Here is a 26797-nt window from a genome sequence, read left to right as displayed (position 1 = left end):
GACTGAAACCAAAATCCAAGTACTAATAAACTGTCCTGGGAAGAATTCCAAAATGTGGTAAATACCAAGAGAATTAAATTACAGAAACCTCAAGCAAAATTCTGGAAACACACTTTACAAACAGATTTGTCTCTTCTATGCTGATTCTCCCAGGATGTACAACAGACTTATATAAAATGCATTTGTGTACTAGACCCAGGTCTCTAATTCAGATTACACATTCAGACTGTATATAACATGTCAGGTTAATAGCAGTGACACCAAATTTAGAGCTATGATTTAATTTTGGTTCATTATAGTATTGTGGTTGTGAAGTTATTTTTGTTGATAAAGAGTAACTTTTATCCTAAGAAACTATTTTTAGATGCTTAAATTTTGGGGGAAGAGAAACGCTTAAGCTGAAATTTTTAATACTGATTCTTTGCTTGCTGGGGAGAATAATTAGGGTTAATTTTTTCGAGTTGTTTTGGAGATTGACAAAGGTTAAAACAACAACAACAAAAATGTTTTCCTTATAATTTCAGAAGGTTCTGGGCTTTAGAAATGATTTTGTTTTATAATAGCTCACTGAAGATGAACATGAAAAGAATCTAAGAGGAACAAAATACAAATTATAGGTGTGCTGTTTCCATAAAAAACAAAACAAAACCATGAAATAGTTTTAATTACAAACACACACAGCGATACTCATTTTGCCTTCATTTTCCTGGACACTCCCAGATACAGACTCATCATTCAGCTACTTTGATGAAAAATAACGGCAATAAGTAACCTATATACAGAGATCTGGTTCCAAAGTGGGTACTCTTAAGCATTATACTCTATTGCTTCTATATGTCACAGGGTGCTCTTATTTATTCCTGTATCTAGTCAAAGCCTTCTTCAAGTTGTTGCTTCTCTTTCAATCTTGCTTAATTGGGCTGAAAAACCTATATATGGCGATTCGAAGGTTTCTTTCATCTTTCTCCCTTGAGACCAGAATAGGTACAATAGCCAGGTCTCACGCTTTTGTGTCCTGGTCAAATATCCAAACACTCCAAAGACATACCTGTCTCCAAAGCTGAAAGAATACCCAGTCCGAACGGCAGAAAGGTTAAAAAGGAAAGAGTACATCAGAAGCTTTGATTTTAGGCCATAAGGTCTCCACAACTTCTGACCATAAACTCTAAAGACTATTCAGTTCTGCTAGGTTCATCATCATCCTTTACTTCTTCACCCTTAAGTGTATCCCTTCGCTCCATCCCTAGCACTTTGCCTCATACCTAGTAAGTACTTTATTGAATGAACAAAGGAACAGTTAGGTTTGCTGAATAAAAATCACATTTGAGTCTTACATTATATTATTTGTACATGCAGGTATTTCAGACATACAATATAGATGTCGCTCCTTCCCCTTGTGAATATGTAAACTACTTGAGTTTAGCCTAGCTCAGTGCTAGCACATAACAGATGCTCTATAAATAAATGATTGAATGAATAAATCAGTCAATTATCTAATTCTATTTTGCCCATTAAAATCTAGTCAAGTCCCCTTTAAATAATAACAACAAAAATCTTTATGGAAAATTTCAAAACTACACAAATATACTATACCCATGAACCCCCATGTACCTATTATCCAGCTTCAACAATTATCAATCATTTTTCCATTTTTGTTTTATCTTTCCCTCTTTACAATCTCCATATGTTCTTAAGCAAATAGAAGGTTACATCACATGTTAATCTAGTGGCATCAGACGTCAGAGTTAATAAGGGTCAAGTCCATACATTAAAAACAGTGTACACCCAAATAAAAATATACCCCTCTTAGTTAATAAGGAAAACTCAAATCCATGGTTAGCTCTGTCTAAAGGTCGACATGTGGCTGGGCCACTTATTAGCTTTGTGGTCCTGGGAAGGTATTCAACCTCTTAGAGGCTTGGCTGCCTCATTAGAAAAAGAAGAAACCAGGACTGTTATGAGGCTTAAATGTGGAGGATAAATATATGTGGAACTCCCAATACTGTACTAAATAACTGTTTCTTTAAAAAAACAGCTATACTGAGATAAAATTCACATACCCCCAAATTCACCCATTTATAATTCAATAGCTTTTAGCATATTCAGAGTTGTGTGAAAATTATCACAATTTTAGAAATTTCTATCACCCCCAAAAAGAAACCCAACACTCCTTAGCCTTCATCCTCCCCTACAATATCCCTAACCTCCCCAGCCCTAGACACCACATATCTACGTTCTGTCTCTCTATAGGTTTACTTAAACTGGATATTTCATATAAAGGGAATCATACAGTATTGTCCTTTGTGACAATAAATGTTTCTGGAACTAGATATTTTAAAAGTCAAATATGTGGTACAGACAATGCAATGAGGTCAGAGAAGTGGAAAAGGCCAAAAAAAGGGGGATCGATATATATCTATCTATCTACTGTAAGCCAGGCAGGCACCACTAAGTTATGTGCTAGGAAATATTACTGAAGTGTTTTGGGGATGGTAAGGGGTAGGAAAATAGTATGTGTGTGTTACATGCAAACAGGTGGGTAGTTAGTGAAATTTTCCTGAGTCCTTCACTTTCCTCATTTAAATAGAAAGAAAGATCATCATGAGACTGAGGATGGGGAGTTTGCAGAGAGAACAAAGTGTGAAATAATTATTTAGGAGATTGGGAAAGAATGAACCAGGAAGGTATAGTATGATTGTCTGGCAGAATTAAAGACTCACTTGAGGTTCATGGTCATGAATTTAAAATGAGATCAGTCAGAAGGGTTTTAAGTTTTTCTGGAGCCATATTTAGCTGCAAAAACATGAACACAGCATAAGCAAAAATGTAGAAACAGAAGAGATGAATTTAAACAGGGTATATTCTTACTCATGGCTTTAACTACACCTACTATATGGATGACTCCTAAATCTTCATTTCTAGAGCCACTGAAACCTCCTAGCACAGAAATCTTGAGGTGATTTCACAGTCAAAGCTCTAAGTGAAAGGAATTTAGGTAGAAAGGGAACATTTGTTCAATCCTGTTTATGAGAAAGGCATTCTACTATGTGCTTTACATATATTATCTCACGTAACTCTCGTAACTCTTCTCATAATAACCAACTTCATTTTACAGAAAACTGAAATTCCTAAAGATTAATATAAGGTGAAACTGGGACTAAACCTTAAGTCTCTATGACTCTGACTTTTCACTCTATCATAGTACTTAACTCTTCTTTTTATAAATACAGTAATTGGGGTTAAGAGGTATTAAATGATTTGCCCAAAGTCAAACCATTTTCTAATGGTACAGATGTTGTCTCCCAGATGAATGCTCTTTGACCATCACCATTGCTAAACTCTCTTTTACACTTCCTGCTCTGTCATCTCTATGTTCAATCTGTGACTAGCTTAGGTTGTTCTTTTCTTCAAATTTTTTCTGATATCTATTATCTTCTATCCACTTTCTTGCCCTTTGCTTTAATATTATAGCTTGGGCCCTCATCACTGATGCACAGATTACCCTAACAGCCTCCATCTATCCCTCCTCAACCCATTTACATATAAGCTAGTCACTTCTTTTCTCTGAGGCTCTTATATATAAACTATAAATAATAAGATATCCACAGTACAGAATCGTTAAGATTAAATAAGCTCACTTATCATATAGATAATTATCAATAAGATTAATAATTATACACTGTAAAATCCTACTGAAATGTAAACTATTATTATCTTAAGATATATGAGGGCAGACACTACGACTTACATTTATTTTACCTCGGCTTTAGGCATCTGGTATAAGTTCAAATGCATACTTAGCTGGCTGATTTCTTGCCGATCTTCCATACCCCTACTAACGTTATCTAACAGACTAATCTGATCAGGTGCAATCTCCTTTAAGATAAAGCCTGAACACCAAAGCTATGGTATAATTAAACATGGTCTTATTAATTATAGAGTGCATAGTATGACTAAGTCCTGTATAATCAAAGTAGAGATGCTCCTGATGAAAAACCCTACCTTCCGCCACAGAGAATCTCCTAACATCATACTATCCTTTCTATGACTGTCTAACTGGTGAACTCCTATCCATCATCCATCAAAATGCAGCCAAAATGTCACCACTTTGGTAAAGTCTTCCTGACTCCCTCCTCTGCTTGCCGGCATCTCATATGATCCCATAAATTTAATTACCCATTTTCATAATAGCATTCATTCCCCAGTTCTATAATTGCTTATATCATAGTACCTCCCCAAGTTTGTGAGGAAATATATTTCTGGGCAACTAAAGAGTTAATGAGAGGAAAGTTCTTCTTTATAGAAGAAGAACTCGAGCTTATCAGTGCAGAAGAAGTAAAAAAAATTGGAATATTCCAATATAAAAAAAATTGGAATATTGCAAACCTCTTATGAAGAAAGTGACTAGGAAAAAATCATCAATGGATACAAAACAGTGGTTCTCAATCCTGAGTGCCCTTTAGAATCACTTGGGAGCTTTCCAAATATACCTCTGCCTAGGTCCCCCACCCAGAGATTACAATTCAGTTGGTCAGGGGTACAGTCTCACTGGTGTTTTTTAACAGATGATCCTAATATGCAGCCAAGGTTAAGAATCACTGCCCTAAACTATGCTGTACATGGGGACCTTTCTAATAAGTGGATCAGGATGATAGCGCTGAATCTACTGATTAACCTTATAGTTACTAAAAATGGGAGACAACCAGACATTATGCGTCTCCTTATACAATGTAATAGGAAGAACAAAGTACCAGTTATGTGCCAAAAAATTGAACCAGAATCTAATCAGGGCTCTAGATCTAACTATCAGTCTACAGAAAATATGGGGTCATGTAATGAGACAGTAAGAGGATGTAACTGGCCAAATCTAAAATGTGGGAAAATCAATAGGACAAAATATCATGGTCTCTATAACAAATAAACAGCATGGAAAACGTGTGTCTGTGTGTGTATGTGTGTTTATGTATGTATAAGAAACTGTTAAAATTAAGCGACTCAAGAGACCAAATGCCATGTGTAAAAATACATGTTTAATGAACAGGGGAATGAATGAATGGATGCTAATTAGAGAGAAAAGACCCATCATTATAAACAATGAATTATTAAATCTTGTACTCTGAAAAGCAGGGCCAGATGTGGAAAAGGATGCAGAAGCACAATACTTTTGTTACGTGAATTAGTGAAATATTTATCTGTTTCTGTCATGGTCACATAGGACATTTTCTGAAATATTTCAATGTACTTAATGTTTGCTTTTTAATTTATATTTGTATTTCCTTAAAATTTTGAGTAAAGAGAAAAATAGAAACAAATCATTATGGGTCAAATATAACCACTATTTTCTATTGGGGATGAGATACAGTTGTTCTGTATTAGAGCTGTCTGACAAAATTTTCTGTGATGACAGAAATGTTACATATCTGGGTTGTCTAAAACTATAGTCAGTAACCATATATGACTACTGGGTGCTTGAAATGTGGCTAGTGTGACTGAGGAACTGAATTTTAAATTTTTAAAAATTTATATAATTTAAATCTAAATAGCCACAGGTGGCCATGATCAGATAGCACAGTTCTAGATGATTATAGCTCTCCTTTCTATCTGCAATATTTTCCCCCTTCCTTTTGACCTAATTAAATCACCACATCCTCTCTTAATCAATGTAAGATCTTGAAGCACAATGTACCTTTCCTTTCCTACATGTATTACAATTGCAATTTTACCTTGATTTGTATGACTGTTTCATTAACTTCTGTTTCTCCAACCTGACTCTTCAGGAGGGAGTTTGCAACGTTCACTATTGTACTGCTGTCACTACAGTGACAATCAAATATTTATTAAGTAATGTTACTATTAGATAACATCATGTAGTTGAGTTTTTGTGATATATGAAGGCTTTACATTTCTCCTAGTTCCATGTGATTTGATCCAAAATTTACAGCATCCTTTAACACGCACATAATATACATACAAAGTGGAGAGAACCATACTATGAACCCCCAGGTAAACATCACCTAACTATAGAAATCAGTAATTTACTGATACCACTCGTTTTATACACACCCTTGCCCCTGCCTTTATGCCTTGTGTTATTCTGAGGTAAATCCCAGATATCACTTCATCATATTATTATACATTTTAATACATGTTTCTAAAAGACAAGAACTCTAATTTTTATAAATGTAGCACCGTTTACATATAAGTGACCATTATCGTAACTGAAACAAGAATCACTATTTATCCAGTGTTCAAATTTCTTCAACTGTCTGAAGATTTTAAAAGAAATAAACACCTGAAGAAACTGAGTTATTATTCTTAGGGTCTCTCACACCATGAATCTGGTTGACTTAAACCCCTGTGGTGTTAACAGAATTTTGTTCCATATTTCCTAAAAACCTGGAGTTGGATCTAGAAATTCGATTTGATTCAGCTTCAATTTTGTTAGAAAGAATACTCTGTAGGTGGTGTCTTAACATCCTCTAAGTACATAATACCTCCTTGTATATCTTTATGGGATGTTAGCAGCTATCAATGATTATTGTCTGATAATAATGATACTCTAATCATCTTTTTTCCATTTATTAGTTGGAATTCTTCCTCAGGGAAAAACTACCTGGTTAATCGAAGTTTATATGTGCAGAACAAGTTATATTTTAGAGATAAGGAAGCTAAAGCTCAGAATTTCTGACCTGAACAAAGTTACACAGCTGGTTAATGGCAAAGCCAAAATCAGGCTTCAGGTCTTCTGACTCTGAGCCAAATGCTCTTTTCAGTATACCATTCGATTGGTCAGATTAGATAATAGGAAAAAAAATGTGAAGCTGGCTCAGTGTAAATATGTACATGCTTAGAATTTAAATCTAGTTTTAAACATTCAATTCCACTCTTTTCTATTATTTAAATTATTGAGAAATCACAATATGAAAAAGTTCAATTGTTTTCACCTCTGCCTAATATATTCTTTTTCTCTACATTTTAATCTTAGGAAGTAAATACTTTTCTAATAGAAAATTACTACCTTATTGCATATAAACTCCATCAAACCAAGATTCTGTAAACATTACTTACAGGTAGGAGACTAAAAGGATAATTATACTATAGGATCCACCCTAAATATATTGAACATTTCATAACCACATTTAATTAACTTATATGATTTCCAATAGGAAAAACTGAAGCTAAGGTCAAATTCAAGTTTAAAAAGTACTGAGTACCGGGACTTCCCTGGTGGCGTAGTGGTTAAAAATCCGCCTGCCAATGCAGGGGATACAGGTTTGATCCCTGGTCCAGGAAGATCTCACATGCTGCGGAGCAACTAAGCCCGTGCGCCACAACTCCTGAGCCTGTGCTCTAGAACCGTCGAGCCACAACTACTGAGCTTGCGTGCTGCAACTACTGAAGCCCTCGCGCCTAGAGCCCATGCTCCCCAATAAGAGACCCACTGCAATGAGAAGCCCGCGCACCACAATGAAGAATAGGCCCTGCTCGTCGCAGCCACAGAAAGCCTGCGTGCGGCAACCAAGACCCAATGCAGACAAAAAAATAACTCAATTAATTTTTTTTTAAACTGCAAAAAAAAAAAAAAAACTTAAAATAAAAAAAAGCACCACTATGGATCAGGTACCGGTGCTAGAGTCAGAGGATATGAAATCAAAGTCAAAAACATGTACTTCTAACCTCTGGGACTAAGCTCATCTAGGCTATACTCCTTATCAAAGAAAGTTAAGTCTCAGTGGCCTCCTACACAATTATTTAATATTTTTTATGAAAATAACACTTCAAAGAGTCTTTCTAAAACATAATACAAAGATCTAAACTCAAAAAAATTATTCTAAAGTTTCTTAAATTACTGAGGACAAAAATTGTATTGATAGATACTAACTCTGGTTTTATGAATTCTCAATGGTAAGATCGTTTTATTTCAATAATACAGCACTTATAGTACTCCAAAATACTTTTAGAGATAAAACCTAGATCTCAAATTACTTGTTTGAAATGAAAAGTGTCCAAATCTATCCTAAGTTTCTCTGTCCTAAGTTTGGGAGATTGCTCCTAGGAAAAGGAGACATGTACCTTTCCATGACAGCCAGGCACTCCTTTCTCCAGGTAAATCGACTCCCTCGTCGCAGTCGGAAGGTGCCAGATGTAGCTGAGACTGGGGGAGGCGTTTGTCTCCATTCCGGGTCCTCTATTGGAATGGGCGCGGGTCTCATACTTAGTGTAGCTCCTGAAATAAATGAGACTTTTTTGGGCAAATATCTTGCAATTTACTAAAACCAATATGACAAATATATCATGAAATCAACAATAAACTTTTGCCCCTTCACTGGAAATTGCAGGCCCAATACATTTGGTATTTATATTTTAAAAACATTATTTGACCAAAATAAAAATCCAAGGAGACAAAAACTCTTCCTTAAAAAGTCCATCTATTTTACTTTACTTTGCTTATTTTATTTTATTTTGCCACGCTGCGTGGCTTGCAGGATCCTAGTTCCCCGACCAGGGATTGAATCTATGCTCTCAGCAGTGAAAGTGCAGTGTCCTAACCACTGCACCGCCAGGGAACTCCCCCATTATTAATTATTTTAAATGTCATTTTTTTCAGTTAGTCATTTGTCTTTTATCTTTGTTTATGTCAATTTTTGAAACAAAGCTCAAAATCTATCTCTTCAGGGGAATAAGGACATACGGTCTTTGGCCCAGTGACAACCCTTAATCAGAGTATCTTCCTCTGAAAAATTTATCTTGAAATTCCTACTTGACAGTTTTAATCTTTCTGAACAATATATCCTACACGTTCAGAACCTTTCATTATCATTCAAAAGACTTCTTGTTGTTGAGAAAATGGAGCCCTTTAATCAATGTATGCAGGTAGGAGATGAATTTAAAATAACACTAATTGTTGCAAACGCTTTAAAAAAAAGTCAAATATAGCATCAAAAGAAGAGATGATATTTGATATGTTTTTAGTCTATTAACTAATTCAGATCTCCATAAGTCTACTACCTGTTAATGCTATACTATTTTTTTACCTATTGAATGTAATAAAACCAATGGAAAAAAATGTACAATTGAGATATTTTACTAAATCAGACTAGACTTTTCTCAGCCTGAACTGGTGATAATGCATGTATGCATATATTTCTTTCTTCATAACAGGAATTATACTCTATTTATTGTACCTTGCAATTAATACCAAGGGTAGCATTTCTACTTTACTACACACAGATTTGTTTCTTGATGTCCCCTTAATGGCTACATCTTTATATGCACTGTCTCATACAGATGTCCAATATTTCAACCAATCCCGATTTTCCTTTCCAAACCTGTTGTCCTGCATTCTCTCCCATTCAAGTAAATGGCATCCCTATTCTTTAAATTGCTCAGCTCAAAAATCTCAGACTCACCTTTGCCTCTGCTGTTTTTCCCCACCTACTATATATCTAATGCACAGGCAAATCCTGTCAATTTTATCTTCAAACTATATCCAAAATCAGACGAATTTATATTACCTTCACTGCTACCACTTTAGAGTAAGCCAGCATCATCTCTCCTAAGCATAATTCCCTGGGATAGGTTCCAAGGATGGCCCTTCACAATAAGTCACACCTCCTGGTAATCATGCCGCTGAATCTGAGCTGGTCCTGTGACGCCTTTTGACAACATGGACATAGTTTGAGGCTAGGTCATAAGAAGCTTTGCAACTTCTGACTAGATCTCCTGGAATGCTGGTTCTGGGGGAAGCCAGCTGCCATATAAGAAGTATGACTACCCTGAGACCACGATGTTGTAAGGAAGCCAAAGCTAGCCACGTGGAGTGAAAGATGCCCAGTCTGCCTCCAGGTGCTCCTGTGAAACCCACCCAGGTGCCAGACATTTGAGGAAAAAAGCCAGTTTGGACATTCTAGCTGCAGCAGACACCATGTGGAGAAGTGTAGAACCCAGCTGACAGAAATAAGGCCCTAGACATACAGCCCTAATATAGTTGTGTGGTAGCCAGCTTCCAAGGTGGCTCCTAAGGATTGCCAACTCCTGGTATTCACCTCGTTGTACCAGGATTAGTTTATGTGACCAATAACATATGGTAGAAGTAATGATATGCCACTTTCAGGGATTAGACTGTAGAATACACTGTGGTGTCTGTGTTGCTGCTCTGGCTCTTAGATCACTTGCTCAGGGGAAAACTAGCTGCCATGTAGCAAGAACACTCAGCAAGACAATGGCCAGGCCCATGTGAAGGACCTGCTATCTCTGGCCAATAGGCAATAACGACCTGGGGCTTTCCAAGACTCATGGGAGTGACCTTAGAAGCAGACTGTCCTGCCCTGGTGACTGCAGACCTGGCTGACAGCTCGACTACAGTGTCATGAGAACTCTGAGCCAGAACCTCCTTAGCTAAGCTGCTCCTGAATTCCTGACCCACAGAAATTGTGAGATAATAAATGTTTGCTGTTTTCAGCTCGTAACCTGTAGGGTAATTTGTTACACAATAATATGGAACTAATATAAGACATCACAACCACCTCCAGTTGTATAAGACATCACAACCACCTCCCCAATTCCCTGACACACTGAGTATTATAAGTGTTATTAATTATTCACATTTATAAATTTGGCAGACAAAAAATTCTCTTTACTATATAACGATTTCACTATTAGTAAGAATGAGCATCTTTTCCTGTTTCTGACAATTACTTCTCTTGTGAATTTATATCTTTTGTCCTTTTTTCTTTTGAGTTATTCCTCTTATTTGTGTGTAGATACCATACCAATTGCTAGTCATATAGATTGCAACTATTTTTCTCCAGCTTTTCATTCATCTTTTTATTTATGATGTTTCGAGATCTTAATTTTTGTACAGTCAAATCTGTTAATCTGTTCTTTTATGGTCAATGCATTTTATATAACTCAGAATACTTTTATAGTTTTTACTTTTGTTTGAACTCTTCATAGATATATGATTTCCCGTCATGTGTGATGTAAAGTAAATATCTGACCTCTTCCTCAAATAGGCAAGTGTGTCACCGACACATTAGAGACCTACTGGCTTAAAAGGTGTGGCACATTCTGGTCTTCTGCCACACTGCCACACAGCCACACTCGTTCATTTACATATTGTCTCTTTTTGGTACTATAGTGCAGAGTTGCGTAGCTGTGACAGAGACCACACAGCTTGCAAAGCTTAAAATATTTACTATCTGGCCCTTTACAGGAAGAGTTTGCTAACCCCTGATTTAAAAAATTCCTGTCCTACACACTATGAAACTCTAAACTGAAACCTTTCTTTAGGTAGTTCAAGAAAGAGGGTTCCATTCTGCCAAAATAACTTGGCAATTAGGTCTGGGCTCAATTCAAAGTTAACAAATTTAGGCGTAAGAAGTAACTATGGGTCTAGAGGGTTTCAAACTCCTTGTTTTGGTACTTTTCGGGATGCAAGCAGGATTGACAGTATAATGAGGGCTCTGGAATCTACCTAAGCTAGATTATATAAGCTTTATTCTACAGCCATGATAAAAGGTCCAAAACGGAGACAAACTTGCTACCATGGCTAATAAAGACAGAGGCAGAAATGACCTGGTTAAGGCAGCCAGGTCCTCTCATCCAAGGTCTGGCTCTGGTAAAAGGATAGAGGGTTTCAGGGCTTCATTGGGTGGAGGGTGAGAAATACGTCAGTAAGTTGCTACTAGTAGGCCATATCTGTAACTATGGCATGCTTTCTTAGAGTGATAAATGGCCACAAATAAAACAAAGAATACAAAGAATCTTAACTGAGTCATGAGGTTGAAGGAAATGAGCCAACTGATAATAATGGTTCTTCCCTGGTATTAGGGTTTATTGGTAATATAACTATGCTTCTTTACAATATCCTGTATTGTCCAGGTTTTCTATAAAAAGGAAACTTAGATGAAATAAAATTGGTCAGGAAGTCAAAGAAAGGGGGAGAGAGGGAAGGAGGAAAAAAAAGAAGAGAGAGAAGTAAGTAATGGCCTGGTTACTTTAAAAGAAATCAAGGCAATTTATGCATAGAAGGTGGAAACTCTTAATAATTTCAAACTTGTAAACATACTTAATTTGAAACATAATATTATCATATTTCTTTTGAGGTTTTTGTCTTGTTCCTTTTTCTTTTTCAATGTAGTAGTATTTAAAAATAGCAGAAGAGGGCTTCCCTGGTGGCGCAGTGGTTGAGAGTCCGCCTGCCGATGCAGGGGACACGGGTTTGTGCCACGGTCTGGGAAGATCCCACATGCCGCGGAGCGGCTGGGCCCGTGAGCCATGGCCGCTGAGCCTGCGCGTCCGGAGCCTGTGCTCCGCAACGGGAGAGGCCACAACAGTGAGAGGCCCGCGTACCGCAAAAAAAAAAAAAAAAAAAAAAATAGCAGAAGAGGGAATTAATTACCCGGTGGTCCAGTGGTTAGGACTCTGCGTTTTCACTGCCGAGGGCATGGGTTCGATCCCTGTTTGGGGAACTAAGATCCCGCAAGCCGCGTGGCAAAAAAAAAAAAAAAAAAAAAAAAAAAAGCACAAGAAAAACTCTGGAAACACTACAACAGATTTGTTCTAGAAACCTGTTCCTCTTGCTTTGGTTGAAACAGATGGAGAGCAATGAATAACCCAAGAATGGGTTCACAATTATGCAGGAACAATGTATGTAAGAATTTAAATCCCTCTGAAGTAAAATTCTAGATTGGCTAAAGAACCCACTATTTTCTTCCCTATAGGAAGCGTGTTACCTGTGTTCTCTACAGAAACGTTTTTTTCTCCACATTATATCTGGGTCCCCATTAAGACAAAATATTGCAGATTTATCTAGCAGATCTAAACCCAGAGAAAACAAAACTCTTCCTAATTTGCTGATAGATTTTAACATTTTGGTAACTGTTCTCTTTGCATCTATAATCATTTTCTTGCTTATCAGGGTTACTTTTGGGTGAGCCTTTGCCAATCAGCTAATAAAAGAATGACTACAAGCATGTTATTACTGCTCCATTCATAGACACTAGCTTCTCCAAAAGTAATTTTTCATCTTCCCCCACATCATAAACATGATTTCCCTGAGGCTCTACTCCCTGCAACAGTGAAGGGAGGAGGCATACTCTGCTCTCCAAATTTACTTCATGTGCAAACTTTATTTAATTGTTTAATTTAGAAATATGCAGAATCACCGCCATGAGCCAAGAAGAACTCATCAAACCCTGTCTGCTATAGTAATGTTTAAATTAGACAAGAGAGAGGACTGTTGAGCTTAATTTGATTAAATAAAGGGGCTCTTGATATCAACCATACTGAATTTAGTACTCACTGCTTTTTAAAAATAGGCATTTTCTTGTAAATGTTTTCATAAGAAGCAAGATAAAATGTATTTGATCAGTTTCCATCAGCCTATTTTATTCATAAGCCTTGGCAGGCTTTAGATTATGCTGGGAAATTCTGGTGATTGGTCTGTTTAGCAGAGAACTACACTGTATCTATAGGATTATCAGTAAAAATAACCTAAATATGCACTCTATTATTTTTCTTGCTGAGTCCACTAAAAGAGAGACTAGAAAAACCTATTCAAATGGATCCAGAGTGAAGAGGTTGAAAAAGAGAAGAACATCAATCAACGTATACAGAGAGAAATGCTCTGAGCCCAGGGATAAAGGCACAGAATGTACAAATACTTTTTGTTTTTTTTCTAAATGCTTAAATTTAGAGGGAAAAAAAAGTACTTTTTCACCGTGTGAGTGTCCTTAATTTTGCATTTTTTCTCAGAATATATGCAAAGTGATGGTACCATTTACATTTCTTCCAATGAGCTATCTGTCCTGGACAGAGAAAAAACATGAAATAAAAGAACTATCGATAAAAATCACTGACATCTTAATTTCTCTACCTAACTGCCTCTCAAAAGCAGGTCTGAACTATGTAAACCTAGGTTCTTCAGTTGTTTTATATCTTAAAAGCTATTAACAAGGTAGATTAATTTCTTTTTTTGCCTCTCTCCCTCTTTGCCTCCCTCCCTCTCTTATATTCATTACACTTTATATGTATTTTTGGAATATACAACACAAGTGCATGGAATAAAATTTAGAAAGACACCAAAAGGTTACATAGTTAACAGTGTCCCTGCCACTCCCATCCTCCCCTTCTCTCAGTTCTCCGCCACAGAGCTATTCTTATCAGTTCCTAATATACCCTTCCAGAGATGTTCCAAGTTTATATAATCGTGTGTGTGTGTGTGTGTGTGTGTGTGTGTGTGTGTGTGTGTGTGTATTCCCTACATAAATGGCAATATACTATATCCACTGTTTTCTACCTTACTTTATTCACTGATGAATTTGATATTCCTACATATAAATTCAATTCATATAAAGCCACCTTTAAAAAAATTGCTATATAGGGCTTCCCTGGTGGCTCAGTGGTTGGGAGTCTGCCTGCCGATGCGGGGGGCACGGGTTCGTGACCCGGTCTGGGAGGATCCCACATACCGCAGAGCGGCTGGGCCCATGGGCCGCGGCCGCTGGGCCTGAGCGTCCGGAGCCTGTGCTCCGCGGCGGGAGGGGCCGCAACGGTGAGCAGCCCATGTACCGCAAAAAAAAAAAAAAAAAAAAAAAAAAAGCTATATAGCCTCCACAGTATTCCATTATACAGATATACCATAATTTATTTAACCACTTCTCGACTGAGGGACATTTAGTTGGATTCCAATCACCTCTGCAATGACTTGCAAAGAAAATTCTGATGTATTATATAAAAGTGAATACTGACTAGACACTGGATAAGGTATTCTTAGATGCTAATGTAATGTTAGTGCATCTTATCACACAATATTAATTTGGAACTATCATCATATAATAGTTCCAAAGTGTCCATGAAATAAGAATAAATTCTTTAGCTAAAACCAAGGGTTATTTTAAACTCAATAAAACTGCATTTATCTAGAAAAAATTCTATACCATATTAGCTCTTTTAATAAAGGTGAAAGTGCAAAGAAAAACTTAAAAATTTAAATTTCAACTGGTAATATCCAATTACTGTTGATGCAACAAAAAGGACCAATTGGACAATTACAAACTTATCCCCTTCTTTTCAGCTAACTCTGAATTACATCCTACAGAAAACTAGATACTAGACTACAAAGAACTGGACTAGGAAGCTAGAAAGAACTCAGAACTAGAATGGATTTGATTCTTAAATAAAAATTAGGAAGTCCTTTTACAGGGGGACAGTTGGTAATCCAACTTCATAGAAAAGCAAATGCATATAATTAGGGGTACTTACTGTTAAAAGGAGGAGGCACTATATCCTTAAAGAAAAAAACACCTGCTAATTAACAGCTGGATGAATGCTGTTAGCCCTTTCCCATTTTCCTGTTAAAACTGGATTCCAATAGTAGTATTCCACAGTCGGCAGTGCTGTCAGATCAGCTACAACAATGCCGACATGATAGTCCGCCTTCCTGCTTGTAATGAATTCATTTTCCTGGTATCCCAGTCCCTGTCTGAGATTGAAGTCCAGCCCTGAAATCCAGTGTGGTAATTTAGCTTTACCAGCTATGATTAGATTACATGTCAGGCACTGATCTAAGTGCCAAATCCAAGAGACAAAAATCCCTTCTCTTATGGAGGCTGATTACCTGGCACAGTTAGATTTGTGTTTGTCTTTCAAATTCTTCATTGCTCTGCTGTATATATTTTGGAACATCTTAACAATCCCTCTGATACTCCCCCTGGTAGCCAATTGCTGGCATGTGACCAGGTTTATGAAGCCCTTGGGCACAGTTCCTGATTTACCTAGCCCAACTCTTGTTATCAATATCATAGCCTAAGCTGCTCTATTAAACAGACCAAGTGCCAAGTTTTTGTTCCTTTCCATCTGATTTGCTCTGCTGTGAGTCACGGGAGAAGTCAGCTCTTTGGGAAGACTGCTTAGAGCTCAGATGGAAGTGTTGCCTCAACATGAGTCTTTAGACTGCGCTGTCCTATATGGTAGCCGCTAGCCACACGTGGTTATTGAGCACTTGAAATTTGGCTGATTGCAGATGGCATGTGCTTTAAGTGTAAAATACACATTGTATTTCAAAGAAAAAGAAAGAAAAGGAAAAAAAGAGAGAGAGAAAGAGAGAAAAAAAGGAAGAAAGGAAGGACTGAAGGAAGAGAGAGAAGGAAAGCTCTCAGTAATTTTTTGAAGTGTTGATTAAATGTTGAAGTGATAATACAAGCATAAATATTGATACATTATCAAAATTAATTTTAGCTATTTCTTCTTTTTAAAATGTGGCTACTAGATAATTTAAATTACATATGTCATTTGCATTATATTTCTACTAAACTGTGCTGTTTTAGAACATTTAACTAATGGCAGCAACAACAGAGTCATTATTTTGATAGGTTTGCCTGTATATCTAGATATCATTAGAAAAATATCTAAAAATGGAAGTTCCTCTTTGTAGAAAAACTGCCAGCTAGTAAATATTGAAGGAATGGTAGATTACATCATCACCATTTTGCAATCCCCCATCAGAATAACTGATTCAGGTGAGCATCATCAATGGACGCTAAGACCACTGGCAAAGCTTGTTGCAGAAAAGGCTATTCATCCAGCGGCAAAGTAATGCCCTACAGATTATTTAAAAGCTGCAAAAATAGGATCTGGTGGCCACCACTTTAACAAACAATCAAACTTAGCAAATGAGTAGTGCTACCACCTGACACTACATGCCTCTTGACATGTGGTAACGTGAGGTATACATTACCTACAAAGCATTTTGCCCCAATGTTTTATTGTGAAAAATTTCAAACATACAGCAACAATGAAAGAATTTTATAGTGAAAATCTGTACCCATACCATCTAATATTTTACTATACCTAGTTTATCACATATCCATCTCCCTATTCATTTTATCTTGATGTGTTTCGAAGTTAACTGCAGCCATTAGTAAATGTCCTCCCTAAACAATCAATGAAGTACTCTTGTCAAAAACTATTTAACCTGAATCTAATCAAGCCTCTAATCCTAACTTCCAGTGTATGTGAAATACACAGGCTATAGAAGAACAAGTTAGTCGACACTACGAGGATATAGAAAAGCCCAGAACGTGAGACATGGTTTAAAAAGTTTATGTCATGAAAGAAAAATTTTAAGTGACTAGTTTTAAGACTCTAAAGAGACATAACAAATTCCAATCTGTCAACCTAAATCACATACTATTTAATGAAAACAAAAGCTGATAAATCAGGAGTACAGGATTAACAGATACAAAGTACTATACATAAAATATATAAGCAACAAGGATTTACTGTATAGTACAGGGAACTATATTCAATATCTTGTAATAACCTATAATGGAAAATAATCTGAAAAAATATATATAATTGAATCACTTTGCTGTACAGCTGAAACTAACATAATATTGTAAATCAACTATACTTCAATTAAAAAATTCTAAAAAAAGTTACAAAGACATTCTTGCAACAACCAAAGAAATGTGAATATGGACTGAATATTAGGTGTTATTACGGAATTAAAATTAATTTTCTTAGATGTGATTGTAGGGGCTGTGGTTATGTAGGCGATTACCCTTTTTTCAGGAGACGAATGCTAAAGAGAGAAAGAGTATGTGTTTGTATACACACATACATACATTTTAAAATTTATTCATTTATTTATTTTATAGGGAAAAACAAATATAGCAAAATGTTAACAATTATTGTATCTACGAAGAGGATAAACAGGTGTTAGCTGTGCTGGTCTTTTAATTTTTCTGTATATCTGAAATATAAAAAATGGGGGGCTGGGTAGATTAAAAAATTCATTGCGAAGAGATTGATACAGTCTGTTCTGTTTTGTCTGCCTGAGCCTTTCAAAGTGATCTTTGGGGAAAAAAAATCTAACCACAGATACACACACACAAATATGTCTCTATAACATTATTTCTACCTCAGAGCCAATGCTATTATTAGCTAAGAGCCTTCAATACTCGATATTCGAATTGATAATTTAGTCTGTAAGCAAAGGCTTTAATGCTGTAGTACTACAGAAGATAGTTCAATCACAAGGTTAAACTTGAGACAGATCTCACTGCCACCAGTCTGTGTAATGTGTAGATTGAGGGAGTCCATCACGAACTTCAGATTTTACTTATATACCACCATTAAAAGCATCCTGCAATAGATCTTGCCTCTTCCTGGCAACTTCTGACACAAAGGTTTTTGTGATCTTTTTAAAGATTTCAGTCTATTTTCCAACCTAATGCTGCCCCCAAAGTCAACAGGGCAGCTTCACCCTAAAGTCCAAAGACACATTCATTACCCAAAATTAGAATTAGAAAGAGAAAATCATTAGCAGAAATCATTGGATATGGTATAGCATGAACAAAATAAAAGTATTAAATTTATATTACTAACTAAAACAAGATTTACAAAAACACATATAAAACCAGGTATGGAATCTTATATGTACCAATACCTATAGGTGAGGGAAAAAAAAACTGGCTACTGACTATCATGACCTTTCTTTCAAATTACGGTTAGAAATGTCATATAACCTGGAAAACAAAGAGGCACCTTGGAGGAAGTAGTGAAAATGACTAGATAATATTAGACACTAAGCTAAAAATTGGTACAATCAGGGCTTAGGTTTTACAGTTGAGAGTGTTCTTTGGCATAAAGGAACAACAGTAAAGTATGAAACTACCTTGGGGAAGACAAACCAAGGAACACTATGGAGTGGAATGGAATCCAATTATGGAGTCAATAAAGTAATTAATTTATATCTGTCCCATTTCAGATGCAATAAAAAAAGGAAAAAATATTTACCAGGGTTTGTCTTTTCAAGCTGATACCATCGGTAAAACGCTCTTTTCTTCTGTTCACTCAGGTCTGATCCCTGCTGCAACAGCCAGTGAGAGATCCGGCTCTGACTGATACCTGTGGAGAAAGAGAAACAGCTGCTGTGGATACTGCAATTACAGGGAAGTTAATGAGGGATCTGTTGGTTCTAGGTTATTGGGTACTTTATTCTCTGTTAATTCTATAAGGAAGCTGCAACTTGAGCAAGGCTTTTAATATTGGGCTTCCTTGTAAAAGCTGACTGCAAGGATATATTCAGAAATGATCTATAAGAGGTCAAAGCATTTTATTTACCAAGACTTAAAAATGGTCTCTAAATTAATCTCTAAACCAGGTTCATGAATGTGAGATAAATGAAGAGCTATCTAAATAACAGTTGTCAGAAGTTGATTAAGTTTGTGCTCCTTCAACCACCATCACCACCTCCACCCCGATCCTGGTTTAGAACATTAGAACTTTTACCAGATATTTGGAAGAAAAAAAATCAAGCCAGCACATTTTGCTGCTCATTATTGATACTGATAAAAAGATTGAGGGGCTGGGAAAGGAGAGGTCATTGAAAAATACTCTCTTCAATAAGATTTCTGGATTATTTGTTAATTCATTCAGGCTAACTCATTTGTTAATTAATTTTCAGGCTCATTAGTATAGATAGCTAACAGTTGGAAGACTTTTAGAGTTATGCTACAATAGGACCTCTTAAGAAATCTCAAGAGGTAAAGATGTTCTTCTAACAGACTTAACGAAACACTGAATACAATACAAAGCAGTAGTTTTCAGCTATTACTAACAAGTTCTTGAAAGCAATAAATAAGAAATTGAAAGACCTCCATGTGGAAGGTAAAAAAGCATGTCTAAAACTTACTAGAGTATGAGAATAACATGCTTCTTCTGGTCATTATAGCTATTCCAAAATGAATAATTCAACATACAACTGGCAAAAGCAAAGAATAATAGGAAATGTAAAACTGTCTTATACACCCATAAGGCACTTTCCAAAAGACCATTCAGCTACCATAGAGGGTTAACAGTATATAAACTCTCCCAAGGAATTACTTATGGTAACTGGATAGTAATGAATACCACCTGTGCCAGCACCTGTTTAAAGCTGTAACTCACAACAGAAAGAGTGGTTATCATGAAGTAATCACGCCCCCTAACATAAGAAGAACCAGGAGGTCTGGTTATCACATTTAACTCATTAAAACCAAGCCCCTAGCTTCTGTACTTTTAAAAACCTACGTTAAAAGAAAATTTGCAGAAATGGGGGAGGGCAGTTTTGTTAAAAGTTGGGCTGAGAAGCATGGTTCTCTGATTGGAAACACCTTTCACTTTCAAAGGGTGAAATTCAAAGAGTCTTTCCAAAACCGAAGAGATTATATTCTCAAATCATTCACACAGCAGTTTTTCAATGGATTGAAGATCTATGTGATACAGGTGCTGGCAGCTATCTCTGTATGCTTGTTCTAAGAGAATGCAAATTATTCAGTATAATTAAATTGGCCATGTTTAGCAATACTTTCACCAAAAGTCTAGTTTCAAACATTATACTATTTTTCACATGACTTTTTGGGTTTTTTTGGCGGCGTTGTGGTGCACGGGTTTCTCATTGCGGTGGCTTCTCTTGTTGCAGAGCCCGGGCTCTAGGCGCGCAGGCCTCAGTAGTCGTGGCTCCGGACTCTAGAGCGCAGGCTAAGTAGTTGTGGTGCACGGGCTTAGTTGCTCTGTGGCATGTAGGATCTTCCTGGACCAGGGCTCGAACCCGTGTCCCCTGCATTGGCAGGTGGATTATTAACCACTGTGCCACCAGGGAAGCCCTCACATGAGTTTTTAACAAGAGTGAAGAAATCAACCATGTACCACCATGAAATCAAAACTGATTTTCATGTCAACAAAATGAAACCATTTTACATGGATTCTTACATTGGTATCATACTACTCAAAAAGAGAGGGAATTTGAGGAAAATCTGCTAATAAAAAACCCCAAATATATCGGTTCTGTTACCTACAGTATTAAATCTTCCTCAAACAGTCAGATCACACATAGAACAAACCACAGAGTCTACTAGACATTAGAGGTGTCCAGGTTCTGGCTGTGCTATAGTGGGGCAAGAGGGCAAAAGCCCAGCAAAAGGAGAGTAAATTATGGTATATTCATACAATAAGATACTGTGCAGACCAATGTTCTAAAATAGCCATCAAAACCAAACAATAGAAAACCAAACAAAAAGCCATCAACTCCAAGTGTTGGCAGGGCATATATGAAACTCTCATTGCTGACGGAAGGGTAAAGTGTCAGGGCCCCTTTGGGAAACAACTGGGCAATATCTACTAAAGCTGAACATACGCATACCATATGATCTAGCAATTTCTTTTCTTGGTATACAGCCCACAGAAATGTGTACATACTCAAAAGAATATGTTCAAAAAACTCGTACTGGAAGGCTTATATGAGCATTGTCTAATCATAGTCCCCAGTTTGAAACAACTCAAATACCCATCAACAGGAAAATGCATAAATTGTGGTATTTATGTATTCTACTACAGACTACTACAACAAATAGAAAAAGGGAAAACTACTGCTACATGAAGTCACATGGATAAATCTCACAAAAATAATGTTGGCCAAAAATAGTCACACATACAGGTAAAAAAAGCCATGCACAATACTGTATGATTCAATTTACATAAAGTTTAAAAACAGACACAATTATATATATGTATATGGATGACAATCAGAATAGTGGTTATCTGTCATTAGGAGGGAGGAGGTTAATTACTGGAGGTAGGATGAGTAAGGCCCATGAAGTGACCAGCACTGTTCTTGATCTTGATCTGGATGGTGGTTACATGTGTGTCTTCACTTTGTAAAAGCCATTAAACTGGACACTTTTCTCTATGTTGTATTTCAATGAAGTTTTCCCAAGAAAGTTTTAAAAATTCTATGAGGTGTTAAAAAAAAAACAAATGGATATGTATCAATATGGAAAGATCCCCATGATATAAATGGAAAAGTATATAGTTTAATGAATACATATATTTTTACATAATCTACGTTGTTTTGTACAGTAACAAAAGCTCATATATAGCCAAAGATACACAATACGAATTTAGAGTGGCAGACTCTCCCTCCATTGTACACCTCTATATCGTTTTCTTAATCTGTCTACAAATATTAACTTATTTTATTTTAGCCTTTCCCTATAAACACTACACACTTTATTGGCTGCTTTATAAACACTGTAATTAAGTTAAACAAAACAGAAGTGTGAAAAGAAGTTAATTTCAGCCTTCCCTGGCCAAGTCCACTCTGGGGTAATCAGTGTTAACTGTTAATATATGTTGTTCTACAATTTTCTCTATGTGTAATTATTAATTTAATAAAACAAAGGGCGAGAAAGTAATAAAGAATATCCTCCTGTCTAGTCTTTTATGAGAGGAGGAAACAAACAAGGAACTTCTTCCCTGTAAACTTAATCTCAGTTTTCATAAGAAAACAAAGTAATAAAGCAAGCAGTTTTTCCAGAAAAGGCACTATAAAAATTAAATATGGGGCTTCCCTGTTGGCGCAGTGGTTGAGAGTCTGCCTGCCGATGCAGGGGACACGGGTTCGTGCCCTGGTCTGGGAAGATCCCACATGCCACGGAGTGGCTGGGCCAGTGAGCCATGGCCACTGAGTCTGCGCGTCTGGAGCCTGTGCTCCGCAACGGGAGAGGCCACAACAGTGAGAGGCCTGCGTACCGCAAAAAAAAAAAAAAAATTAAATACGTACAATAATACATTTTACAATGATATTTCTTCGTTAGCAACTTGCTGATCGGTAGAGTTCCTTTAACTTTTCCTTCTGGGGCCGGTCCATGTCTTTGGAACTTCAATTGAGCTAGGTGTCAAAAGGCCCTGCAGCTTCTCTTTACTGTCAGCTCTGGTACCTCTCCTTCAGAGAAAATTTTCCTAACTCCCTTTACTTCCCACTGCTGAACACAATGTCATTCTCCACAAGTTTTAGCTCCTCAAAAGCTCTTTTCTACCTTTCACAGGGCAGAAGAAAAGAAAAATTTACATATAACCTTCATACACTGAGAGACTAAAACTAACCCCTGATTAATTTCTTTCCAATAAGAAAGTGATCACATTGTGTTCAAAGGATGAAAAACCCTTTTTGCCAGTCTCATTCACATTCTTTTCTGAGCTTCAGCTCCATCCTTCCAGTTCCTCAAATGCTATGCTCCCTTCCACCAGAGGGCTCTCCACCACAACCCATTCTTGTCAAAGTCCCTAGTACTACAAATTTAAATGTTTCTTCTTCCTCCAACTTCCTTTGGCACGTGACACTACTGACCCACTCACATCATCTTCATCCTTGGAATGCTGGATACAACTCTCCAACGCAACTTTTCAGTCAACTTCAGGGATTGCTTTGTTATCTCCTTACATGTTAGTGCCCCAAGATTCCATGTTTAAGCATCTTCTTTCATTCTACACACTCTTCCTTCGATCATCTCAACCATCAACAATCAGGGTTTAAAATATCTAAATACCAATGACTTCCAGAACACCAGACTGGTCTTTCAAACCATCTGCTAGACAGTTTCATGAGAATTTCCCACAGGTCTTCAACGTAGTAAACTTGATTCATTATCCTCTTCCTTTAAATCTGTTCTTCCTCCTGTGTCCCCCATCTCAATTTTATGTTCCATTCTACTCCTTCCCCCAACTCTCATATGCTTACTAAATCCAATCCCTTTCTCTTCCAAAATTTCTCTTCGTCTCTCCAATCCTCATTCCAGCAGTTTGGAATCTCAGCCTCTTTTGCCTAGATAACTGAAATAACTCTGATGAAAAGAACAAGTCATCTAAGATCCACAAAGTACAAAATCCTCATGATCAGATCCTTTTTAATTAGAAGATCACTTCACAGATGAAAATGTGAAATGTGCTTCTTCAATTTCCTACTTGAGAGCTGCAGTCATCTCTGCAATTCACCTTCCAGTGTGAGAGATATGTCTCAAAAAATTTAAGTTATAACACATGCAACCATTCTCCATAAAAATAACTCACAAATGCAGAGAAAAAAGCCCTTCCTCCATCTCTAACCCTTCTCTCATTCCCTAGAAGTATCCCTGTTTATTTGGTGTGAATTCTTCCAAACTCTTTACGATGCATTTAATACACAAACATGTACATATATATATTTAGGGTTTTTTTTTTTTTTTTTTTTTTTTTGCGGTATGCGGGCCTCTCACTGTTGTGGCCTCTTCCGTTGGCGGAGCACAGGCTCCGGACACGCAGGCTCAGCGGCCATGGCTCACGGGCCCAGCCGCTCCATGGCATGTGGGATCTTCCCGGACCGGGGCATGAACCCGTGTCCCCTGCATCGTCAGGCGGACTCTCAACCACTGCGCCACCAGGGAAGCCCTGGGGTTTTTTTGTTTTAAACACACATTTGGAGTTATCCTATACATAATAAGTAGCAATGTTTCTCACATAATGTCTTGGAATTTTCTCACGTATCACATTGTGAACCTTCATCATTCTAATGGCTACCTGGTATTTTATATCAGAAATATACCATAATCCACTTACACATTTACCTGTTATTAGACATTTCAACTGTTGCTAACATTTTACTATTATAAGTGATGCAATGAACACTCTATGCTTATCTTTGTGTATACAAAGAAATATCTTAGGGCCAATTCACAGGAATGGACTTTGATTCGTAGCATACGAGTGGCATTTAAGTTTGTGATGGATACTACCAAATTGTCCCCTAAAGAAGACTGTACCCAATTTTATATTCTAACCAACAGTGATGAGAATTTTTCCCTACATCCTCACCATTGCTGCTTATAAAATTTATTTTTAGAGTCTGACTTTCTTTTTGTAAACATTAACACATGCTCATTATAAAAAGAATTCTACACAATTCAGAGGAAAGTAGAACAATTAAGAGGAAAGCTAATAAAAAAAATGCATCCAGGGCTTCCCTGGTGGCGCAGTGGTTGAGAGTCCGCCAGGGGATGCAGGTTTGTGCCCCGGTCTGGGAAGATCCCACATGCCGCGGAGCGGCTAGGCCCGTGAGCCATGGCCGCTGAGCCTGTGCGTCCGGAGCCTATGCTCCGCAACGGGGATGGGTATGCTCCGCGTACCATAAAAAAAAAAAAAAAAAAAAAAAAAAAAAAAAAAAAAAAGCATCCAAATTCTTACCACTTATAAATAACTGCACTTATTACAAGATCACTACAAGCATACGTGGACATAGAATAGGCAGAAATAATTACTAAAATGAGATAATACTACATGCTGAATTTTTAAATGTAAAAACACCAAATTTAGTTTGATTTGATTTTAACACAAGAAGATAAATCTAAATAAACTAGAGAGAAGGATCTACTCAAATTTAGTAAATGCTTCTATAGGGGAAATGAGGTTCCTAAGAGTGCAATAAAGCAAGAAAAAAGGATCATACGAAAACACTGGGAGGTTGGAAGCACTGTTTTCTAATTTGTGGGCAGTATCTAATGGCTCCTGGCTAAAAAAGCTAAGGAAATTAGCAGACTGTGATAGTTAGTCTCCAGGATGATTCCTAATGATCCTCTTGGTCTTCCTACCTTTGTGTAATCCCCTCCAACACTGCTTTAGGATTGGTCTGTGCAAACAACAGAATACGGCAGAATATGGTGACTTCTAAGGATAGGTCATGAAAAGTTTCTGCTTTGCTCTCTCTTAATAGTTGGTTCTGAGGAAAGCTAGCTGCCATGTTGTGAGACCACTCAATTAGACCTATGGAAAAATCCATGTGGCAAAGAACTGAAGCATTCTACTAACAGCTATGCAAATGAGGCATCTTGGAAGTGAGTCCCCTAGCCTTAATTAAGCCTTAGTTAAGTCTGCTGATGACTGTAGCCTCCTGAGACACCCTGAATCAGAATGACCTGTCTAAGCTGCTTGACCTATAAAAACTAAGTGAGAGAATAAAAATTTAGGTTGTTTCAAGGTGCTAAAGTCAATGTAATCTCTTATGCAGCAATAGATAACTAATATACATACATATACTATACTTTCCCCATTTCCCTTCCCAGCCTGTACACCCAACTCCTGATATTTGGAAGATATTTTTGTGTAGTCAACATTTACATTCTGTCCTGGACTCATAATTCCCATAGTTGTTTACTCATAGTCGTAGATTTAAATGAATTCAGGATTTACCATACAGTTTCTCAGTTTTTCCATTCCTAAGCTCTGTATTTTTGCTTTTGTTTTTAACTGAGGCATATTTTACATACAGTGAGTGCACTGCTCTTAAGTGTATAATTATTTCCATGCTCCCTAAAAGATTCCCCTTGTCCTCTTTTCACTTAATGCTTAAATTTTATATTTTAAACTTAATTTTTGGTTAGTAAGATTTCTTCATCAAGCAATTTTTACCAGTATAGGTTTATTGGTGCTGCATTCCCCAGTGCTTGTATGCCTGTATGTTTGTCTTCCCTGTTTATACTTTAAGGACAATACTACAGGGGAATTTTGGGGGGGCTTAGACTTTCCTTTAAAATCTGTTAAATTGGCGTGATGTCAGTGGGTGGCAGAGTAAGGCCTTCTGAAAAGTTAGTCCCCCAAAAACGCAATGATAGCAAAAGCTGCTCTACCATAAAAGCACCGGCAAAAGTCAAAATCAACTTTTTCAGAACTCTGGAAATTAACCAAAGGTGTGCAACAATCCAAAGAGTATTTATTCAAAAAAAAAAAAAAGCTAAATTTTAGTAAGACCAGCTATATGACATTTTAACTTGAACAATACTCATTCCCATCATCCCAGCATTGCAGTAGACTATATTCTTGTAATCACAGTGAAAACCAAGAATGGTCTATTAGCCACTGGAGAGGGAAAGACAGGTTTGGAGTTCTCCCAAAACACCATTCTAAGAGAACTGTTATTATTTGACCTGTTTGGCACCCTGCC

The 26797-nt window shown here is 37.0% G+C and overlaps 1 protein-coding gene across 7 annotated transcripts in view; it reads right to left on the bottom strand.

Moving 5' to 3' along the window:
- Positions 1 to 26797, bottom strand: part of HMBOX1 (homeobox containing 1) — a 184438-nt gene that overhangs the window by 32578 nt on the left and 125063 nt on the right. For all 7 annotated transcript variants that reach the window (XM_060015243.2, XM_060015242.1, XM_060015241.1 and 4 more), the window contains 2 exons: positions 18805 to 18915; positions 8074 to 8227 (listed from right to left, as the gene is read on the bottom strand). In XM_060015243.2, coding sequence (XP_059871226.1) covers positions 8074 to 8227; positions 18805 to 18915 — 265 coding nt within the window. The remainder of the gene's footprint in view (positions 1 to 8073; positions 8228 to 18804; positions 18916 to 26797) is intronic.

This window comes from Delphinus delphis, chromosome 6 (genome assembly GCF_949987515.2).
Source record: "Delphinus delphis chromosome 6, mDelDel1.2, whole genome shotgun sequence".
Lineage (NCBI taxonomy): Eukaryota > Metazoa > Chordata > Mammalia > Artiodactyla > Delphinidae > Delphinus > Delphinus delphis.
This window is presented reverse-complemented; position numbering and strand designations above follow the sequence as displayed.